Source organism: Astatotilapia calliptera, chromosome 15 (assembly GCF_964374335.1).
Source record: "Astatotilapia calliptera chromosome 15, fAstCal68.1, whole genome shotgun sequence".
NCBI classification, from domain to species: Eukaryota; Metazoa; Chordata; class Actinopteri; order Cichliformes; family Cichlidae; genus Astatotilapia; species Astatotilapia calliptera.
In genome coordinates, this window is record NC_137436.1 from 7,429,164 (window position 1) to 7,448,372 (window position 19,209).

The 19,209-nt window shown below is 41.0% G+C and overlaps 1 protein-coding gene across 1 annotated transcript; it reads left to right on the forward strand.

Moving 5' to 3' along the window:
* The first annotated feature begins 16 nt into the window (after positions 1 to 16).
* LOC113037409 (adenylate cyclase type 3) lies at positions 17 to 18,894 on the forward strand. Its single transcript, XM_026194438.2, has 21 exons — positions 17 to 151; positions 2,999 to 5,862; positions 6,828 to 6,977; positions 7,986 to 8,125; positions 8,237 to 8,348; positions 10,109 to 10,236; positions 10,487 to 10,645; positions 10,745 to 10,904; positions 11,015 to 11,122; positions 11,326 to 11,402; positions 11,636 to 11,797; positions 12,162 to 12,249; positions 13,561 to 13,677; positions 14,260 to 14,531; positions 15,461 to 15,542; positions 15,677 to 15,835; positions 16,121 to 16,267; positions 16,378 to 16,494; positions 16,600 to 16,726; positions 16,811 to 16,935; positions 17,038 to 18,894. The coding sequence occupies exons 2-21, from the start codon at positions 5,182 to 5,184 to the stop codon at positions 17,218 to 17,220; spliced, it is 3,294 nt and encodes a 1,097-aa protein (XP_026050223.2). The 5' UTR covers positions 17 to 151; positions 2,999 to 5,181; the 3' UTR covers positions 17,221 to 18,894.
* The last annotated feature ends 315 nt before the right edge of the window (positions 18,895 to 19,209 follow it).

The following is a 19,209-nucleotide window of genomic DNA, read 5'->3' on the forward strand; positions in this document are numbered from 1 at the left end:
TACACTGGACTATTAGGGTGACGCACTGACACGCGCACCTTTTGTGTTTTTCTGATTGGCTCAGACCACGGTGTGTCAAACGTGACATCGAACAGGAAACGGTGAAACCTGTGAGCTGCTACACAGGGAAACATGGCAGACGCAAGCCTGGGTAAGATACTAAGCTGCAAAAACTACTTAAAATTAAATAAACCAGGGGTTTAAACAGTATATTAAAAATCTATACAGCAGCTACCTTTATGTACTGGACCCAATGGTTATATCACACGGATGTAAAAACTGCAGGCATGCTCCAGAGCTAACTAAATGAAAACAATTGCAGACGAGGGTTTAATATCTCTCATTTGGTAAAAAACGGTCTCTATTGATATAGACTTCAGGGTGGGTAGCTGGTCTGTTGAAACTTTTTTTGTCCTTTTTTGCGTTTAAACAGACTTCCTGGTTTCAACTTGCTGTCGTCCACTCGTTTTCATTTTCCCTTTAAAGTGACAGGAGCTGGTTTGCGCATGTGCAGAACAATCTCCGCATACAAGTTAGCAAACTTGCAGTATCGCAGTGTAAATGTGGAACATTACACATAAATAATAGCATTTAATCCACCCGTGGTGACCTCTTGCAAATAATGGGCCAACTGAAATAAACAGACTTCCTAGTTTCAACTTCCTGAAATTGTAGCTGTCAGATAAACAAGTGAAGTCAAACCTGCATTTGTGATCACTGTCATCATGGGTATGAGTTACATGGTAATTTGGGGCTTATGAAGATTCCATTTGAACTATTTTTTTCTACTGTGGAATGATTGTACAGCATACATCTTTAACAACTTTTAAAAACAAGAATTGAGTACAAAATGTTTACATTTCTTTTGAATTTTCTCAGATCCACACACAGTCAAAAGTACATACAAACTCAAATATATATACATACATCTCGACTAATATTACACTTCCACCACATGCTTTTGGTAGCAAGCTTCTGACACAATTCTGGCTGGATATTTGAATCTTTATGAAGAAATTAGAGTTCATTTCAGGTGGTTGGTTTACTGACACAGAACTGGAATTCAAGCATAGTCCACACATTTTTGACATGGTTGAGGTCGGCACTTTTAGAAGACCATTCCAGATTATTAATGTTAGCCTGCTTTATCCATTCCGAAACCAGTTTTGGTGTGTTTTGCGGATTGTTGTCCAGTTGGAACACCCGATTTGTGCAACGTGGCAGTACCACTGGCAGTAGATCATGATGCTACCACCACCATGCTTGACAGTTGGTACAGCATTCTTGAAAGCCTCACCTTTACTCCTCCAATTATGTGTCTTGTAACTGTGGCCAGATAGGGCTGTGTGATATGACCAAAATCTCATATCCCGATATAAGAATTCTATCGTCCTGATAACGATATAAATCACAAAAATTTAACATTTTCTGTAAATTCTGTGAATCTCGGGCAGCTCGACTTGCGTGAAGTGTTTCCAGCTGCGCGTCCTTTACCCGGAGTCGAGTGTTTTAACAGATGCATGAAACTATACATTTTTAGACATAAGTTGTAACGGCCGCCGTTTTCTTTGTATTTATTACACGGCGTGCTGCGGGTTGCCTGTTCTAACGTTTGGTTTATTTTTTTTAGCACCTGGCGGCTCTTTTTTACTTCTCATCCGTAAATAATCTGCTCTTTCACGTGATTCAGTTTATTTTGAAAAGTCTCAACAGGATCTTGAGCTTTATTGTGAAAGGTTTATGTGGAACATATACAAGCGGACACGCGAAGGTGTTACCGTCGCGCATAAAAACAGGCGCTTATCCGTCAGTAGTGTGGTTATATTAAATATAAGAGAAAGAGAGAACTTTAAGAAATTAATATAGCCACTACAGTGACCATCAGAACGATGAAAAAATATTGTCGTAAACAGTTTATTTTGCAACACCACGAAACAAACGATAGCGTAAAATCAAACGATAGATGTTTTTATATCATCACCGATATATATCGTTATATCGAACAGCCCTATGGCCAGATATCTCAGTCTTTATCTCGTTTTGCCATAAAACCTGCCTCCAGAAGGCATTTGGCTTGTCCATGTTGGCAGATGCCAATTTTAGTTTTTGAAGCAGGGTTTTCTCACCCATGGTGATGGAAAACTGGCTTCACTGTGGATAGTGACACTGGTGATGCAGTTTCCTGTTCATGGCAGGCTTGAGCCTTTGTGGTTCCTGGGTTATTTCTGAACATCCTAACCTATTTCCTCTCATCTGAGGGTGACAGTTTGGGTCTTCTTTCACACTTTGGCAAAGTGGTGACACTTTTTACTCTATACTTAAATAGCATTGTTTGAGCTGATGAACTTGAAATCTGAGGTTGTTTAGAAATGGCTTTAACAGACCTCAACTTGTCAATCCAGTGAATTCTGAAATCCTTTTTAAGCTAGAAAACAGAAATTGCTTGTTATAGTCAATCATGATCACCAACGAGAAGTTGATAAGCCTTTACCTTCTCAAGTAAAGACGTTGAGCACCACTTATTAAAAGATGATTGTGTATGTATATATTTGCCTTGTGTGGACTCGAGATTCAAACTTCAATTCAAACTTGTGCACCCAATTCTTGTATTTGCAGTCATTAATAATGTATGCTGCTCAATAATTACACCCTGGAAAAAGAAAGTCTAAGAAATCATTACAAACCCAAAATGATTATGACATGCTTGCCCATGATAAGTGGATCTCAACTTCTGACTACAACTCTATTTTCCCCTCTTAAATATAACAGAGAAGCAATGTAATGAGGAACAAATCCCTTTTTAGTTTCTAGTGGTTGTTTATGTTTTATGAAGTCAGGTAAAATTTTGTGGGATGAAAACACTTTTCTAGAAAGGAAACCTTATTCCAGATGACTACTAGAGTAATACAAACTGAATGCATATACTTAGAAGTGCTTACATTTGCTTTCAAGTGTAAAACAGTAGACAGTACTTGACTTAACTCCTTTTTTATTTCAGGTGTTTTTGGTGTGGTGTCAGCCCTCGTTGGAAGTGGAGCAGCAGGTTTTGTGTTCGGAGAAGCTGCATTATTTGCAGTTGAACCCACTCTGACTGAAGATGGCCTCCTGCTTAACGTTGCAACTCTGGCTGCTGGACGGGCCGGTTCCACTGGTGTTGCAGTAGTGATGGCATGCCTCGTGTTCACCTCGGTACTCTTATGTCTTGGAAGTGGTTTCCTCCTCGCTGCCATGGTGATGACACTGTTGAGTAAAGTTGGAGTGAGACTGCCCTGGTTAGCAGAGGCCACAACAGGAGCCTCTGTTGTGGTAGGTGCTGTCACTACTGGATTGTTAGCGGGCGTCCTTCCACCGTGGATCTACATTGTGGTGCAAGGTGCTCTGGTCCTTTTCGTCTACTCGTATTCCAACATTAACGACATGACCACAGCTCTGTTGATCATCTTCACCACTCTATACCTCAGTGTAGTGTATGGACAGTTGGGAGCCTTTTTTGGACTCATTAGCATGATTCTGACTATCGTTGTCCTCTTTGTCCTTCGAAGGCTACTAACAGTCCCTCAAAGACCCAAATCTAAAACTGGGTGCAAACTGCTGGAGAGAATATTCTTCTACTCTGTTTTTGTGGGGATTCTGGGATTTTTTGTGGGTTTAGGGGCAGGTGAAGCAGTAGACGGGTCAAAAGAAGAGGTTGTTGTGATGCTGCAGTCAGTCCTCTGGGTGGCCTATCTGTCTGCGGCGCTGCTTGGAGCTGGCCTGGGAACTGTGGCCATGGTCGGACTGGGTCCAGAGGTGGCTGGAAAGGTCGCTTTGGGAGTTGCTATAATGACATCAGTGGCTTTGAGAGCCATTCTGCAGTGGAGCTCCTCTCTAGGGGCCAGAGGCAGCACAGCAGGGACGCTAGGGGCGGCCACAGCTGCAGGGGTCTCACTTGGAGCCGCAAGTGTTGCAGCAAGATGGGCATTTCAGTCAAGGAATTCAACTTTAGCAGTTTTAGGTTCTGTCATCATCGGTGCAGTTGTGGCAGCAGAATGCCAGTTACTTAAAGCAAGTCCGTTCACCGCATCAGAACTTGTAACAATCACCCTTGTTGCGGTAGGGGCATTTGTTCTGGGTGCACCAAAGAGCCCGTTCCACACTGAGGTGAATCTGCAAAGGGGCCTCCTCACGGGGCCTGTGCTAATAAAAGAAATCGGCATGGAAACGGTCACCGCAGCAGCAGCACCTATTGGAGCCGGGGCACTTGGGGCTGCAGCGCTGGGCACTGCAGCTCTGGGGAAACTGGGGACTGTGGGAGTCCTAACGGCCATAGTGTTGGCTTTGGGGAGCGCTCTAAGCGGCATGATAGGAAAATCACCACCAACCACAAATGCTCACAGAGACTGATTGACGCCTAAGTTTACATCTGTCTGTAAATGTTCTTGTGTTGCATTTTTGCAAGTAAAAAACTTGAGGCAAAAACATTAAATCCAGTGTCATAAGGCATGGTATCTGTTGTGGATACCAGTGTTAAATAAAAACATTAGAAAGCTTTCCTTTTTTTTATTTCAGTGACCTTAATCGTCCTCTTTCTTCTTCTTTTTTTCTAAGCTCTTCACAGCATCGCTGCCACATTTCCCAAGACATGACTGCACGCTGGCAGTTTCTTTGGTTTCGTCTTAGCAACAGTAACAGAAGCACTCAGAGAAGGGGGGAGGCAGGAGAGAGACAGAAAATGATCAGAAGACGGAAGAGCATCTTAGAACTGATGTGTTTAGGCAGATAAAAGTAACCAGAGTAAAGCTTACAGAAGTCTCTCTGAAAATATTATATTTTGCATTGATATTGATTTAGTAGATCTACAACAATGACAAACGAGACTTCACCTGCTTGGGAACTAGAGGCTCTGAGAATCTCCTCTATCTTAAATGTGTTTTTGTATTTGAAGGCACTAACTCTAAATTAAAAGGTAAGCCACTTTTCATGGTGGGACTGAACTGAAGAATGGAATGGAGTTATTTTCTGATTTAAATGTTTTTGTCTCGTTTGGAAGAGCCTTTAAAAATCATGAAAACTTTGATCATGCGGTCAGCTGCAAAAAAAATCAAAAAGTAATGGGGCACGTCACAACTTTTCCGTGGATTTTCACATTAGTGTTGTAACAGTATTCCACTAACCAAGAGGATTAACCTTTAACAAAGAAGCATGTCTCTGAACCGGGTCCGCACAATGGACACGGAGCAGTCTGCAGAGTACTCGGTGGAGTACTCGGCCCAGGTTTCCAGTGATCCGGGCCGTGACGTGGGTCGGAGGCGTGAAGTGACCGTAGTGCAGTCCAGCTGCTGCCGCTGCCTGCCCCGCGCAGTGCGCCTCACCTTTACCCCCGAGTCGCTGGAAAGGCTCTATCAGAACTACTTCCGTCGGCAGAGACAGGAGAACCTGCTAGTGCTGGTGATGTTCGCCGCTCTCTTCAACAGCTTCGTCATCATCATGTGTGCGGTTGTGTACACTGAGGACAAACTGGCGATGGTGGTGGTGGCAGCTGTGGGGCTGACTGCGGACGTTGCGCTCTACGTGTTGTGCTGGTTGCAGAAACTCCCCGCATCACCTGTGTGGCGCGGAGCAGTGGCCTACATACTGTGGCTGATGGTCACCGTGCATGTTTTGTGTTACATGGGACTAAACTACGAGCGCTTCCCACATGCTAGTGACTCGGTGGGCTGGCAGACTTTCTTCATTTTCTCCTGCTTTCTAACTTTGCCACTGAACCTGGTGGCCCTGCTTCTCCTCGCTGTCCTCTCGTGCGGGATTCACACTCTGGTTTTGGGGATCACGGTGGCTCAGAAGTTTAAGGATGGCGCGCAGGGGGCGATGCTGGTCAGACAGGTAAATGTCTGGTAAACTCACAAGGAATAAAGCAGCTAGGACTTTAAAACGTTTGTGAATGCAAAACAAACAACAACAAAAAAGAAAAGCAGAAAGTGCGATATTAGATGTGTGTACATTTGATTCTAGGGCAGTGGTTCCCATCCAGGACCCAAATTTATGCATGTTGTAAGTTTTTCTTTTTACTAGGCTGCACCAGCCCTTCACCAGGCTAGAGCACTGGCACCACAGTAAGACCATTATGCAAACAGTGCAAAATTTAAGGGGCCTCACACTGTTTCAGGGCCTAATACCCAAGTGGAGAGGTGTGACAGGTAAAGTCGGTTTGGATTATGCATAGTAAATAAATTCATAATTCACTGCGTTAAATAAAACCCCTTTGTTTTTTCGATTTTGTGCAGTGTTTTGTTAATGCAAACTAATTTCCTTCCATTCACATTTATTGTCTTTTTGCCACACTTGGTTTTAGGGCCCCAAAGGTAAATATATACAAGTCAGATATAATATTATTTTAAACGCAGTCTCAATTTATAATGAGAGTGCATATGAATACACCATGTGTGATTGCACTACATCCCAAATAATGTTGTTTTGAGCAATTTGGAAACAAAATTGCATCTAAAAATTAAAAGTCAGTTTCCACAAACTGATCTTTAGATTAGATTCAATTTATTGTCACTGAAAAGTACATTACTCAAATAAAAATGAAATTTGGCATCCACTTCAATGTAGAAATAATATAAACATATATAAATACAATATATACACACATCATATTCACACGTTAGGTTTCTCTTATATATAAGCTAAGATAAATGCTTTGTTTACCCATATTTGGTAAATTCATTTCAGCAGTTGAGATGATGATGAAATTATAATAATATTTATAAATATACTCTTTATTATAATGCATATTATTATTGTCCACACAAACACTTTTGTGGCACTTTTCTCCTCTTTTTCAGTTGCTAGCCAACGTGGTGCTGTACCTGTGTGCCATCATAGTGGGTGTGATGTCGTACTACATGGCAGACAGGAAGTACAGGACAGCATTTTTGGAAGCTCGTCAGTCACTGGAGGTGAAACTAACACTGGAGGAGCAGAGCACTCAGCAGGTATATTACCCATGCCCACGTGCACATTTTCTTTGGTGAGTGAACACATTTTCTTATTTTTGGCCAAACAAATCCACAAATGCACAAGTACACAAATAGAAGGGTGAGATGCAACACACTGATTAATTACAGGATGTTTTGCTCAGCTCAGGACTAATAGGTTGTTAGAGAGGCGGTTGTTTTCACCAGCGCAGCCACCGTCAGGGACCTGACACAATAAGGTCCCTTTAGCACTTTGCCAGCCAACAGACATGAGGACATGTTTCCCAATGAAGCATTTTAAAAAGGAATTATGTTTTTACACTTTTTATTATATGTTAGCCTGTTTATTACTTCTTCATTTTAATCAAACCTCAAGCTGCATTCAGGTCACCATTTTGCTGTAAATCCTTTAAACTTGCTCTTTTGTGTTCCTTACAGCCACTATGCCATGCTTTACCTTCTGTGGCATCAATATTAATCTGTTATGAAGGCTTATCTCAGCTAGAAGAGGTGTTAAATTAAAGAAACGGCGGTAATGTATCTAACAGCAATCGCAAATTGCGAAAAAACTGGCAATTGCTCACCATCATCACAGATTGAAAGATGATACAAATGTGCAGTTATTGTCACCAAGCATTTAATTCTTCCCTTTAAGACACTGTCACGCCTGCCTGTGACTATTTGCAAAACAAAGACAGCAGACTCTTGAGAGTTCTTTGAAAAAGGGGCGGAAAAGATGGTGAAAAGCGAGGGACGTGTGGATACGGATGGGGAGGCAAAAAGACAAAAGGAAGAGACAGAGGAGAGATAGTATTCCCACCGTGCCTTTTCAGTGGGAGACTGGGTCAAAGATGGAAAACAACCAGCCAGTTAGGACATATCTGACCACTTGACGGGATTCTTGAGAGCTAAGAGGAAAATAAAATGTAAATTTGTACACTTTCTTTACACATACAGAAATAGGGATGACTTTTCTTTTCCTATTTCTCACATCTCGCACCTTCTTTCAAATCTTGCTCTATGTAGGAGGAACTATTACTGTCCATCCTGCCCAAACACATTGCTGATGAGATGCTGCAGGGCATGAAGAACCAGGCAAATCAGAACGAAGTCCGGCAGCAGCAGCAGTTCAACACCATGTACATGTACCGCCATGAAAACGTTAGGTCTGGATCACTAAAAAAAATGACTTTTTAATTTGATCAAACATCTGTTTCACAATATTTTTTGCAACAAGAAAGTGTTACATTATTTTTAATCATCCACTTTTATTGCAGCATCCTGTTTGCAGACATTGTGGGCTTCACCCAGTTGTCCTCAGCCTGCAGCGCCCAGGAGCTTGTAAAGCTGCTCAATGAACTGTTTGCTCGCTTTGATAAACTGGCAGCAGTGAGTATCAGAGTGGTTTCAACACGGTGCTGGAACATTCCTCAGAGACTTTTTGTCATACTGACATGATAACATCACACATTTGATCCACATTTGTCAGCTGCAAATCTTCAGTTCTGCCTCATCCAAAAGGTGCTCGTGACTGTGGAGACCAGTTGAGTACAGTGAACTCATTGGCATGTTCAAAAAGCCAGTTTGAGATTGTTTGAGCTTTGTGACATTCTTTGAAGCAACCATTAGAAGATGGGTGCACTGTGGTTATAGAGGGATGGACATGGTCAGTAACAATACTCTAGTGGGCTGTGGAGTTTAAAGAATGCTAAATTAGTAGTGAGGGCACAAAGATTGGCAAGAAAATGTCCTCCATACCATTACACTAACAATACAAGGATGCATACGTTGGATGCATACGTTCATGTTATTTAAACCAAATCCTGACCCTACCAGCCCTATGTTACAGCAGAAATCAAGACTCATCACATTAGGCAACAACTTCTCAGTCTTTTTGTTGAGCCTAATTGTACCCTCAGCTTCCTCTGCTTAGCTGACAGCAGTGGCACCCGGTGTGGTGTTCTGCTGCTGTCCAGTTTTCTTCGAGGTTAGATCTGTTGTGCCTCCAGAGATGTGTTGTTTGTCATCTGACATCTAAAACTAACAAGGCATTTTTGTCCAGAGGACTGCTGCTCAGTGGATATTTTTCTTTTTTTCCTCTGTAAACTCTAAAGATGGTGGGAAAATCCCAGTAGATAAGCGGTTTCTGAAATACTCAGACCAGCCTGTCTGACACCAACAACCATGCCACCTTCAGAGTCACTTAAATCAAACTTTTTCTCCATGCTGATGCTCCATTTGAACTTATGTATTAACAAGCAGTTGAACGGCTGTGCCTAATAAAGTTGTCAGTGAGTCTATTGTTAAGAAATATTACTACTGGATATTTCTGAATTATTTTTGGTAGAAATGTAACAAAATTCTATGCTAGCTTGACTTGGTGTAACAACCTCATTAATAACTTATTCTCTAGCCTCCATTGTAGTTAGCACCCAGTTTCTGCTTGGCTGGAATGCTACTCTGCTACATGTGCACAGACAGACTCTGTAAAGCTAGTAGCCACCATGACACCACCCATTGGTTTTAGACATTTTAAAACCTCAACATTAATGTTTTGACTGCCACCATGTTGGTTTGGAAATGGGTATACGCTGAGTCATCAGCGAGGGCTAACAAGTTTGGTTAGCAGGCTACATCCATAAACTATACAGCAGATACAGATATATGCTAATTACTGCTAACTAAGTAACAGGCTTATAAAATATGAAAAATATGCTCACCAAAACTGAAGCGCAAACCTTTTGGGTGATTTGTACAACACAAGAAGTAATATTATTTGTCAGATAATTCCTCGAAAATGCTATACACAGTGTGTAGAGGTCCAGTTAATAGCAGACAGTCATCAGCTACAGCTCTGTGTGTGCACACCTGTCAATTGAAGCAGACTCACCCCTTACTTAAAGTCTTAGCGGTTCTCAAAGTTATAAACTAACCGACCACTGCATATTGTGAATTAGAACTCAAGCCACTCTGCCAGACAAAGCGATGAGATGACACAATTTCTTGATTTCTACAAACATCTTTTTTCTGAATTATGTTCTGAGAAGTGTTTATGAGACTATAAAATGACATTATTGGATTGTCTGAGTTATAGTATCAGTACCTTTCTGTTATTGAGGTAAACATCCGTGTCTGATCTCACATTACAGGAACATCATCAGCTGAGGATTAAGATTCTTGGAGACTGTTACTATTGCATCTGTGGTGTTCCTGACTTCAGGGAGGACCATGCCGTGTGTTCTATAAAGATGGGCCTGGCTATGGTAAAAGCCATCTCGTAAGTAGTGACTTTACTAATTAGGAATAGGGGAGGAAAACACAATGAAAACATTATTATTAAAACATTAGAATTAAAACTGTAAATTTAAAAAAAAAAAAAAAGCTTAGACAAAATAATGGAGAAAGGAAGTCACCACATAGAGAGAAAAAAACTAGAGAGGAAAGGCTCAATTAAAATTTTAAAGCTGCTTAACAATATGAGCAACAGTTAATTTTCCAGTGACCCCCTGATTTCTCTCATGGTCTAGGTACGTTCGAGAAAAGACACAAACAGAGGTTGACATGCGCGTGGGCGTCCACACCGGCACCGTGCTGGGAGGAGTACTCGGGCAGAAACGCTGGCAGTTTGATGTTTGGTCCACAGATGTCACTGTGGCCAATAAAATGGAATCTGGAGGGATTCCTGGGTAGGAAAATTGTGCGCTTCCTTGGTGTCTGCGTATTGTGTGTCTGAGAGCAGTTCTTTTTTTTTTTTTCTAAAATTCACAGTTTTGTATGCTATCTAGGAGAGTGCATATTTCCCAGACCACAAAAGACAGTCTGCATGGGGAATTTGACCTGGAGCCGGGGAATGGTGGAGAGAGGTGTGAGTACCTGCTGGAGAAAGGCATTGACACTTACTTAGTTCTAGTTCCTAAGCAGAAAGCCAATGGACTCAATGGAAATGTGAGTGTCTTGTTCCTTTATCCCATACAAAATAAATCAAATCAATTAAATGAACATTTTTTGTTATTGATGTAATATTAACAGATGTTGTATCTGCTTCTCCTCCTCAGACACCTGGTACATTGACCAATAGAAATTCCAAACAGTTGATCAACACCACAGCATCCAATGGGAATGCAGTCTCACAACAGTCCACACCTACTGAGTCTAAAAAGGAGGTGAATTACAGCTGCCGGTCATCATTTCAGTAACCAAAGATTAAAGTGTGTTGTTACTTGTGTATACATGAGTAAGGCCTATCTATATGTTTATAAAAAGATAAATTATGTGAATTATTTCTTTCAATTATAAAAGAGAAAGCTTCACTTGGTAATGTTGTCTGTATCTGATGCGTTTCTCTTTGCATTACTGGCAACCTTAGATGACTAACAGAGCCGAGGAACAAACCATCAACAGACGACTCCAGCAGGAGCTGCTGGAGAGAGAGACTCAAAAAATGTAAGAAAAAAGAAACTTTAAATAAATTTAATTTGAAAAAGTGCAATAAAAGGATTAATTTTAAAGACTAAATCATAGAAATCGGATTCGGTGTTCCAGGAATTGAAAAGAAACAAACTCAGTGAAGTAACCCACATGCATCTCCTCAATCGGTGTCCCATCCCCCCTTTTTAGTATCCATGTCCTTCAAAATGTTCTTTTCTACCTGCTAAATCTCACTGCATTTTTGACAGAATGAAGGATCATGAGATCAACCCCGTTTCTCTCCGTTTTGTGGATGGAAAGTTGGAGGACCACTACTCCTCAGAGAAGGAGAGGAGGAGCGGAGCGGCCTTCTCCTGCTGCATGATCGTACTCCTTTTCATCACAGCAATGGAGGTCTTCATAGACCCACTGTGAGTTTATGTATCATGTATGTGTCACTTTATAGCATGGGTGGCACAGCGGTGCAGCACCATCACCTCCCAGCAGACCTTTGTATGTGGAGTTTGCATGTTCTCCGTGTAACTGTGCCGGTTTCCTCCAGCAGTCCAAACACTTCCATGTTAGGTGAATTGGTGATACTAAATGAGTATGAGCATGTGTGGTTGTCTGTCTCCCTGTGTTAGCCCTGCTATACACTTGTTCTGGGTATACCCCGACTCTCACCCTGTAACAGCTGGGACTGACTCCTTGGCCAATGTATTGTTGTAGTGATAGCACATGATAATTTATTAGAAATTGTAGGACGTTGTCTGATGATGTGTGTTCTCCTTCTAGGTTGTTTGTGAACTATGTGACTCTCGCAGTAGGACAGGTATTGCTGCTAATACTCACAGTATGCTCCCTGGCAGCCATCTTCCCCAGGGTGAGAATTTTTTTTTTAAAAAGGAAACGTAATTTTTTTGTAAATTGTCGACAATGGTAACCAATTAATTGCTAAATGCCTTTGATTAGTATGTTCAAAGCTCTCTAACAATAATGTAGAGCCTAAAAACTATGGTGATGTGAAAAACTAAGTACACCCCATGATTCAATAGGTTTTAGAGCAACCTTAGCAACAATACCTTGAAGTAACAGTCTGATGTTATCAGTCTCTCACATCATTGGGTGGGAACTTTGGCCCACTCTACTATACAATGTTACTTCAGTTCATTGAGGTTCTTGGGCACTGTTCATGCACAGCTCTCTTAAAGTCCCGCCACAGCATTTCAGTCAGGTTGAAGTCTGGATTTTGACAAGGTCATTGCAGCACCTTGATTCTTTTCTTTTTCAGCTTTTCTGTTGCTGCTGTGCCTGGATCATCCTGTTGAACAACCCAGTTGGACTCTAGAAACTTTGCTATACAGTGGAGTTTGTGGTCAACTCAGTGACTGCAAGGTGTTCAGGTCCCGTGGTTGCAAAACAAGCCCATCACTCCTCCACCACTGTGGTTGACAGTTGGGGTGTTTATGCTGATATATTGTGCTTGGTTTTTGCCAAATATAGTCTTGTGCAATACAGCTGTACATCTCCATATTGATGTCCAAAAGTCCAAAGGATGTTGTTCCAGAAGTTTTGTGTTATTTTTAAGTTGCAATTAGAGAAGAGGCTTTTTGCTGGCAACCCTTCCAAATAAGATCTACTTGTTCAGTCTATTTCTAAATGGTCTCTCATGAACTTTAACATGCTAACTGAGATCTGTAGAGTCTGAGATGTACTGTAGCTCCTGGTTTTTTGTTGATGTTTTTTGCAGTTTTCTGAGAATTGCAGAGTCTAACCTTGGGGTGAATTTGCTGGGACGTCCACTACTGGAAAGATTGTGCCATTGTGTTAACACACACCTGAATGCTCCAAATCAGCAAGCTGACGAAACCTCTGCTTTTATAGAGGTGCTCACACTTGCTAATCATGTGCATTTGATTTGCAGCACTTTGCTGCTTCTTAAGGTCTTAAGTCCTATGGAAGCATTAAGGGTGTACTTAGCTTTTCAGAGCACTGAATTCAGTCCTGTAAAAAATTTATTCTCGCAGGGCTTTAGCTAAGTGATATTTAGCATTTTGATTGGTTTTTACAATTGATAAGGAATTTTTCTCAAAGCAGTACTGATTTTATTGTCACACAGGACAGAATGAAAGTTCTACAGTTTACACTACACTATATAAAAGATGGCCACCTTTTTAACATTTTCTTATCACAGATGTTCTCCAAGAGGTTGGTGTCTTTCTCAATGTGGATTGATCGCACACGATGGGCGAGAAACACGTGGGCCATGGCAAGCATATTTGTTCTAACCATGGCTGTGATCGCTGACATGGTACGACTTCAAGAAACTTGGTAAAACTGCATGTGTGCATGTCCGTAATCGTGGCAATATGGATGAACTTTTTTGTCATTTCGTTATATAACTTAATGTCATAACGGGAAAACACATACAATCAGTTTCCAGGAAATTCCAGTTGGGATTAATGTACAACATCATAGCTCCCAATCTGAGTGTGTGTGCATTCGACTTTCCATAAGTGTGTTCCTACTTTGTCCTCATCAGACTATCGCTGCCTTTTATGCGTCTGACAGTATGATCCCAGTGGGGTCTATTAGTTGTCCGTCTTGCTGCCTGCTGGCTCATTTGTCACAGCCCCATAGGAGCAACTTGCTACACACGCTGCTGCCTTTGTGAGCTGAAGAGAATAGCGGATGCTAAAGAGAGCGTTCATTTCTCTGCTAGGCTGTCATGTAGAAGTGACAGTCGCCCTTTGAAGAAAATGAAGTACTACTACTACTGTTGTCGTATTCGGGTTATTCTCGACATAGGCACAAGTTTTAGCTCAAAACGTGAAGTTGTCAATTTTTCTGCCAGTTGGAGTGAGTGGATTTTTTTCTTTTCGTTGTGTTGCAGTTAAGTTGTGCACCTCCATCCCTTCGGATCTTCAACAGCACGTCTGGTCCGATGTTGGAGTCGCTCGGTGATGGAGGCTGTGCAGATAATCCGAAGCACTACAGCTTCATGGCTGTGATGTCACTCATTGCAACAACCATGTTGGTGCAAGTGAGCCACCTGATTAAACTAGGCCTCATGGTGCTGGTTGTCACAGCAACTGGAGCCGTTAATATCTACAGCTGGCGGGACCTATATGATCTGTATGATTACATGCAGTTTGCCTCCTACAGGTGAGAAATGACTAATCATCGATAGATGTCTCTTTTAGGTTATTCTGGGTGTTTTGCTTTAGGTTGGATTTGCTGCTGTGTTTACAGTGCTGTGAAAAAGTAGTTGACTCCTTATTGTTTTTTTTAGGTTGTTCCAGATTTGTCATACTTACATAGTTCATATGATCAAACAAATTTTAATAGTTATTAGACAATGCTAACTTGAGTAATAATAACCCAAAAAGAAGATAAAGAACATCTCATAGTTTACAAAAAACATCTTGATGATCCCCAAGAAGTTTGGGAAAATATTCTGTGGACTGACGAGACAAAAGTTACATTTTTTGGAACGTTTGAGTCCTGTTCCATCTGGTATAAACTAACACTTTTCGTAAAAAGAACATCATACCACCAAACATGGTGGTGGTAGCATGATGGTCCAGGGATGCTTTGCTGCTTCAGGACCTGGACAACTTGCTGTAACTGATGGAACCATGAATTCTGCTCTTTACCAGAAAATCCTGAAGTCTGACCATGAATTCCTGCCATGAAGCTCAAGCACACTTGGGTTATGCAGCAGAACAATGATCTGAAACACCAGCAGATCCACCTTTGAATGGCTCAAAGAAAGCAAGATGAAGGTTTTGGAGTGGCCTAGACAAAGTCCAGACATAAATCGTCTTAAGATGCTTTGGCGTGACCTTACACAGGCCGTTCATGCTTGAAAACCCTCCAGTGTAGCTGAATTAAAACAAGTGTGCAAAGAAGACTGGACCAAAATTTCACTACAGTGATGTGAAAGATTCTTTGCCAGTTATTGCAAATGCTTGATTGCAGGTCTTGTTGCCAAGGGTGGCACAACCAGTTAAGGGTTAAGGGGCCAATTACTTTTTTTCAGCACTGTTAATGACAGTATTGTCTCTAATGGTATCCCACTTTTGTATTTTCAGAACATTGATAGTGCCATCCAAGTACCTCATGACAGTGATGATTATTGTTATGATGATTGGCTTTTACTTCTTTGCACGCCACGTGAGTGTCACATCTATGTAACACCCGGAGGGTTAGAACAAGAAAATGTTATTCAACAAAATTCTAATTTTTCCATAATAGGTTTCTCTCAAAATATGTCATTAATTCTGTCTGTGTTGCGTGTCTGTGTGCAGCTGGAGCAACAGTCAAGGAAACTATTTCTGTGGAAGATTGGCGTGCGCGATCAGAAAGAGAGAGTCTTTGAAATGAGACGCTGGAATGAAGCGTTGGTCACCAACATGCTGCCAGAGCATGTGGCAAAACACTTTCTGGGCACTAAAAAAAGAGACGAGGTATATATGTTGAGTTTGTTACCATAGGAGTCAGGGAGAGAAAACAACATGAGTGAGAATGGAGGAGAAGCCATATTAAACAGCATTTTGCGATTTAAAACCATTTGAGCTTACACCTTCTGTGTGAGCAGCAGAAACAGTTGTTCAAAAGCAGCTTAAAGTAATGAAGGTACCGCAGGTGATGCTGTACTGTGCCATCTTGTGGCCCATCTTATAATTACATATTAGTAGCAATAAGCTTAAAAACTGTTTTTTATGACCCAACAAGTCATTTGTTTTGTATAGGAGCTGTACAGCCAGGGGTATGATGAAATAGGGGTAATGTTTGCATCCATCCCCAATTTTTCTGATTTCTACACTGAGGAGAGCATCAATAACGGGGGCATTGAGTGTCTGAGGATTCTCAATGAGATAATCTCCGACTTTGACAGCGTGAGTTCTGGCAATGTTGCACACTAAACGTACACTAAACTAAACGTGACCTCAAAGCATGAACTTAACACCAGGAAGTAAAACTAATCAGTGTCCACTTTCCCCACCAGTTATTAGACAGGGACGAGTTCAGGTGCATTACTAAGATCAAGACGATTGGAAGCACCTACATGGCCGCATCAGGCCTCACACCGGAAAGCAACACAAATGGATATGGCAACCGCAAGGTGTGATAATCTATCAGCATTATATGTCTATACCAATCTGTTGAAGCCTTTTATCTAAAGTGATTATTCTAATAATTATAAGAGCTATTTACTGGTTGTCTACAGCCAGAGGACCAGTTGCTGATTGAGCGCTGGCAGCACCTCGCTGACCTGGCAGACTTTGCCTTGGCCATGAAAGTCACCCTCAACAACCTCAACAAGCAGTCCTTCAACAACTTTATGCTACGAATCGGTCAGTGTTTGCACCTGAGAGTGAGTCTGAGTGTCCAACTGCAAATGTGCACATGTGTTCATGTCTCCTTTTTGATCCCTTAAGGTCTAAATAAAGGAGCAGTTCTGGCCGGAGTGATCGGAGCTCGTAAACCTCACTATGACATCTGGGGCAACACGGTCAACGTGGCGAGCAGAATGGAGTCAACTGGAGTGATGGGAAACATTCAGGTAGCACAACCAAACGTTCCCAAAACCAAAGATGCAGCAAATTTAAGCATCCTTTTTATTGTGTCCATCTCTTCTAAATGCTATGTTCTACTTGGACCTCAGGTTGTAGAGGACTGCTATGACATCCTGAAGGAGTACGGCTTTCGTTTTATCCGAAGAGGGCCCATATATGTCAAAGGGAAAGGCGAGCTGCTGACCTTTTTCATGAAAGGCAAAGACAAACCCAATACCAAAGATGGTGCAGTAACTACTACCCTTCCACACCAAGTTGGAGACCTTCACTGACTTTTTTTTAAATCTCTTCAAATGGCATAAGCCCAATAACAGGCCTGAGCAAAATGTCAGTTTTGTCAGCCATGAATTTCACAGGATCTTGTTTTTTGTGCGCTTCATAGCCCATGTGAAGAATATGACGGTAGACTGACACAACAAAAACGCTAATGCACAATTATCAGGACTTTTATAGACAAATGTTTCAAGAAACATGTTTTGTAAAGTTGTAAACAAATTTAAGAATGTCTCAGAGAGCTCCTGAGCTAAAGATTGCTGCACTTGATTCACAGAGTGCTACAGACACAAGAAAAACAAAAATCTATGTCTGATTTTTTTCAACATTTTTCATTTCATTATTTGAAAAAGCAAACACTTCATCCTCTTTGATACAGTCCCTGTGAATAAATTTTATAAGCTCACATATAAAAAGGACATTGTTTAAATCTTGAAAAACGGTATGAAAATTAAACGCATCCCTACAGACTATGACCTGTGACAAGGTGAGGTGTTTATGTATTTTGTGTGGTCATCGTACATAGACCTAAAGAGATTTCTGTAGCCTTTAGAAAAATTATTATGTATGCTTTTATGTCTGGTAGGTGATTTAAACAAGATCTCCAAATTATCTGAAATAAATAATCCCACAATAAGTAGTATTATACATGTAAAGAACTATCAGTTTGTCCAGGATTGGCCGCTCCATCGAATTACACCAAAGTGTTTGCTGTTTCATGTTCGAAAGAGTCTCTAAAAAGCCAGAAATTTTATATCAGCATCTACAGGTAACTGTAAGGGTCAAAATGCATCTTTCTGCAATCAGGGAGAGAGTGAATAAAATCAAGCTGCATGGAAGGTTGAATTTGGCTAAGAGGATTTTAGAGTAAAACTACATTTTGTCGGTGAACACAGATGCAAAGGCAAGGGCTTTTAGAATAAATTTTTCTGCACAAATAGAGTTCATTGCTTACACTAACGGTAAACATGGTTTGATTGTTTTTTTTTCCAGACCAAAGACAATTTTGGGGGGCAATGTAACCTCATACAATTTGTGGCGAGAATGTTCTGGCTTAGGTTTATTTCACTGCCTCTGGGAGCACACAGCTTATAATGAACAATCCAAATATGAATTCGCATCAAAGGGCGCATGAAGGTAATGTGAGGCCATGTGTCTGAAAGCTTAGGTTGAAGCAGATGTGGACTTTTTTTTTTTACAGGATAATGATCCTAAACAAGAAAAGAGCACACAAAGAATAAATGTAGGGTTAGTCAGAACCTAGAAGCGAATCCCACTGTATTTTTGTGTGGAGGTTTGAAATAAGCAGTACATAACAGAAAAGGTACCAAGAAAGGTACTGAAGGAACTGAGCATGTAAGAGTGGTCAAAGCTGCTCATCTACAAGATCATGAAGAAGCTTCTGGTATCAGCTAGTTCATATTAATGTTGAATAAACGAATGGAAGAGTTCTGAGGCATACAACATCTTTATCGGTATGCACTCTTTCAAAAAGGGTCGGGTGTTTGCCTAGCCAAAACGTATGTAAATTACAAGTTTTCAGTAGATAAATAATACATGACTTTCCTTTTTCCTTTCTTTTTTATGTATCTTGCACTGGAGTTTCTTTTTTAAATGATGTAAGGTAATCACATTGCAATTATACTGCGTTAATAAAACATTTTTGCATTAAACTTCTTGATTATTCCGCCTTGTGGGATTGACTTCAGGATCCAACATCAACTGGTCTGCTTGCCAAAACCATTTGTCCAAGACAGTGCTTAAGTACCAAATAAGTGTACTGCCATGTTTAATTTAGTCTGATAATACACTCATGTTAATACATTCTCATGGTTAATATAATTGATTTTCATTCTTTAATTTGGTCTGATCTAATGTTAAGATTTTCATTGGGACTGACCATAAAGGACAAGATTTGAAATGGGTACATCAGACAGTTCAGGTTGAATAGTATGGAGACAAAGTTAAAGAGGCAAGAAGGTTTGGAC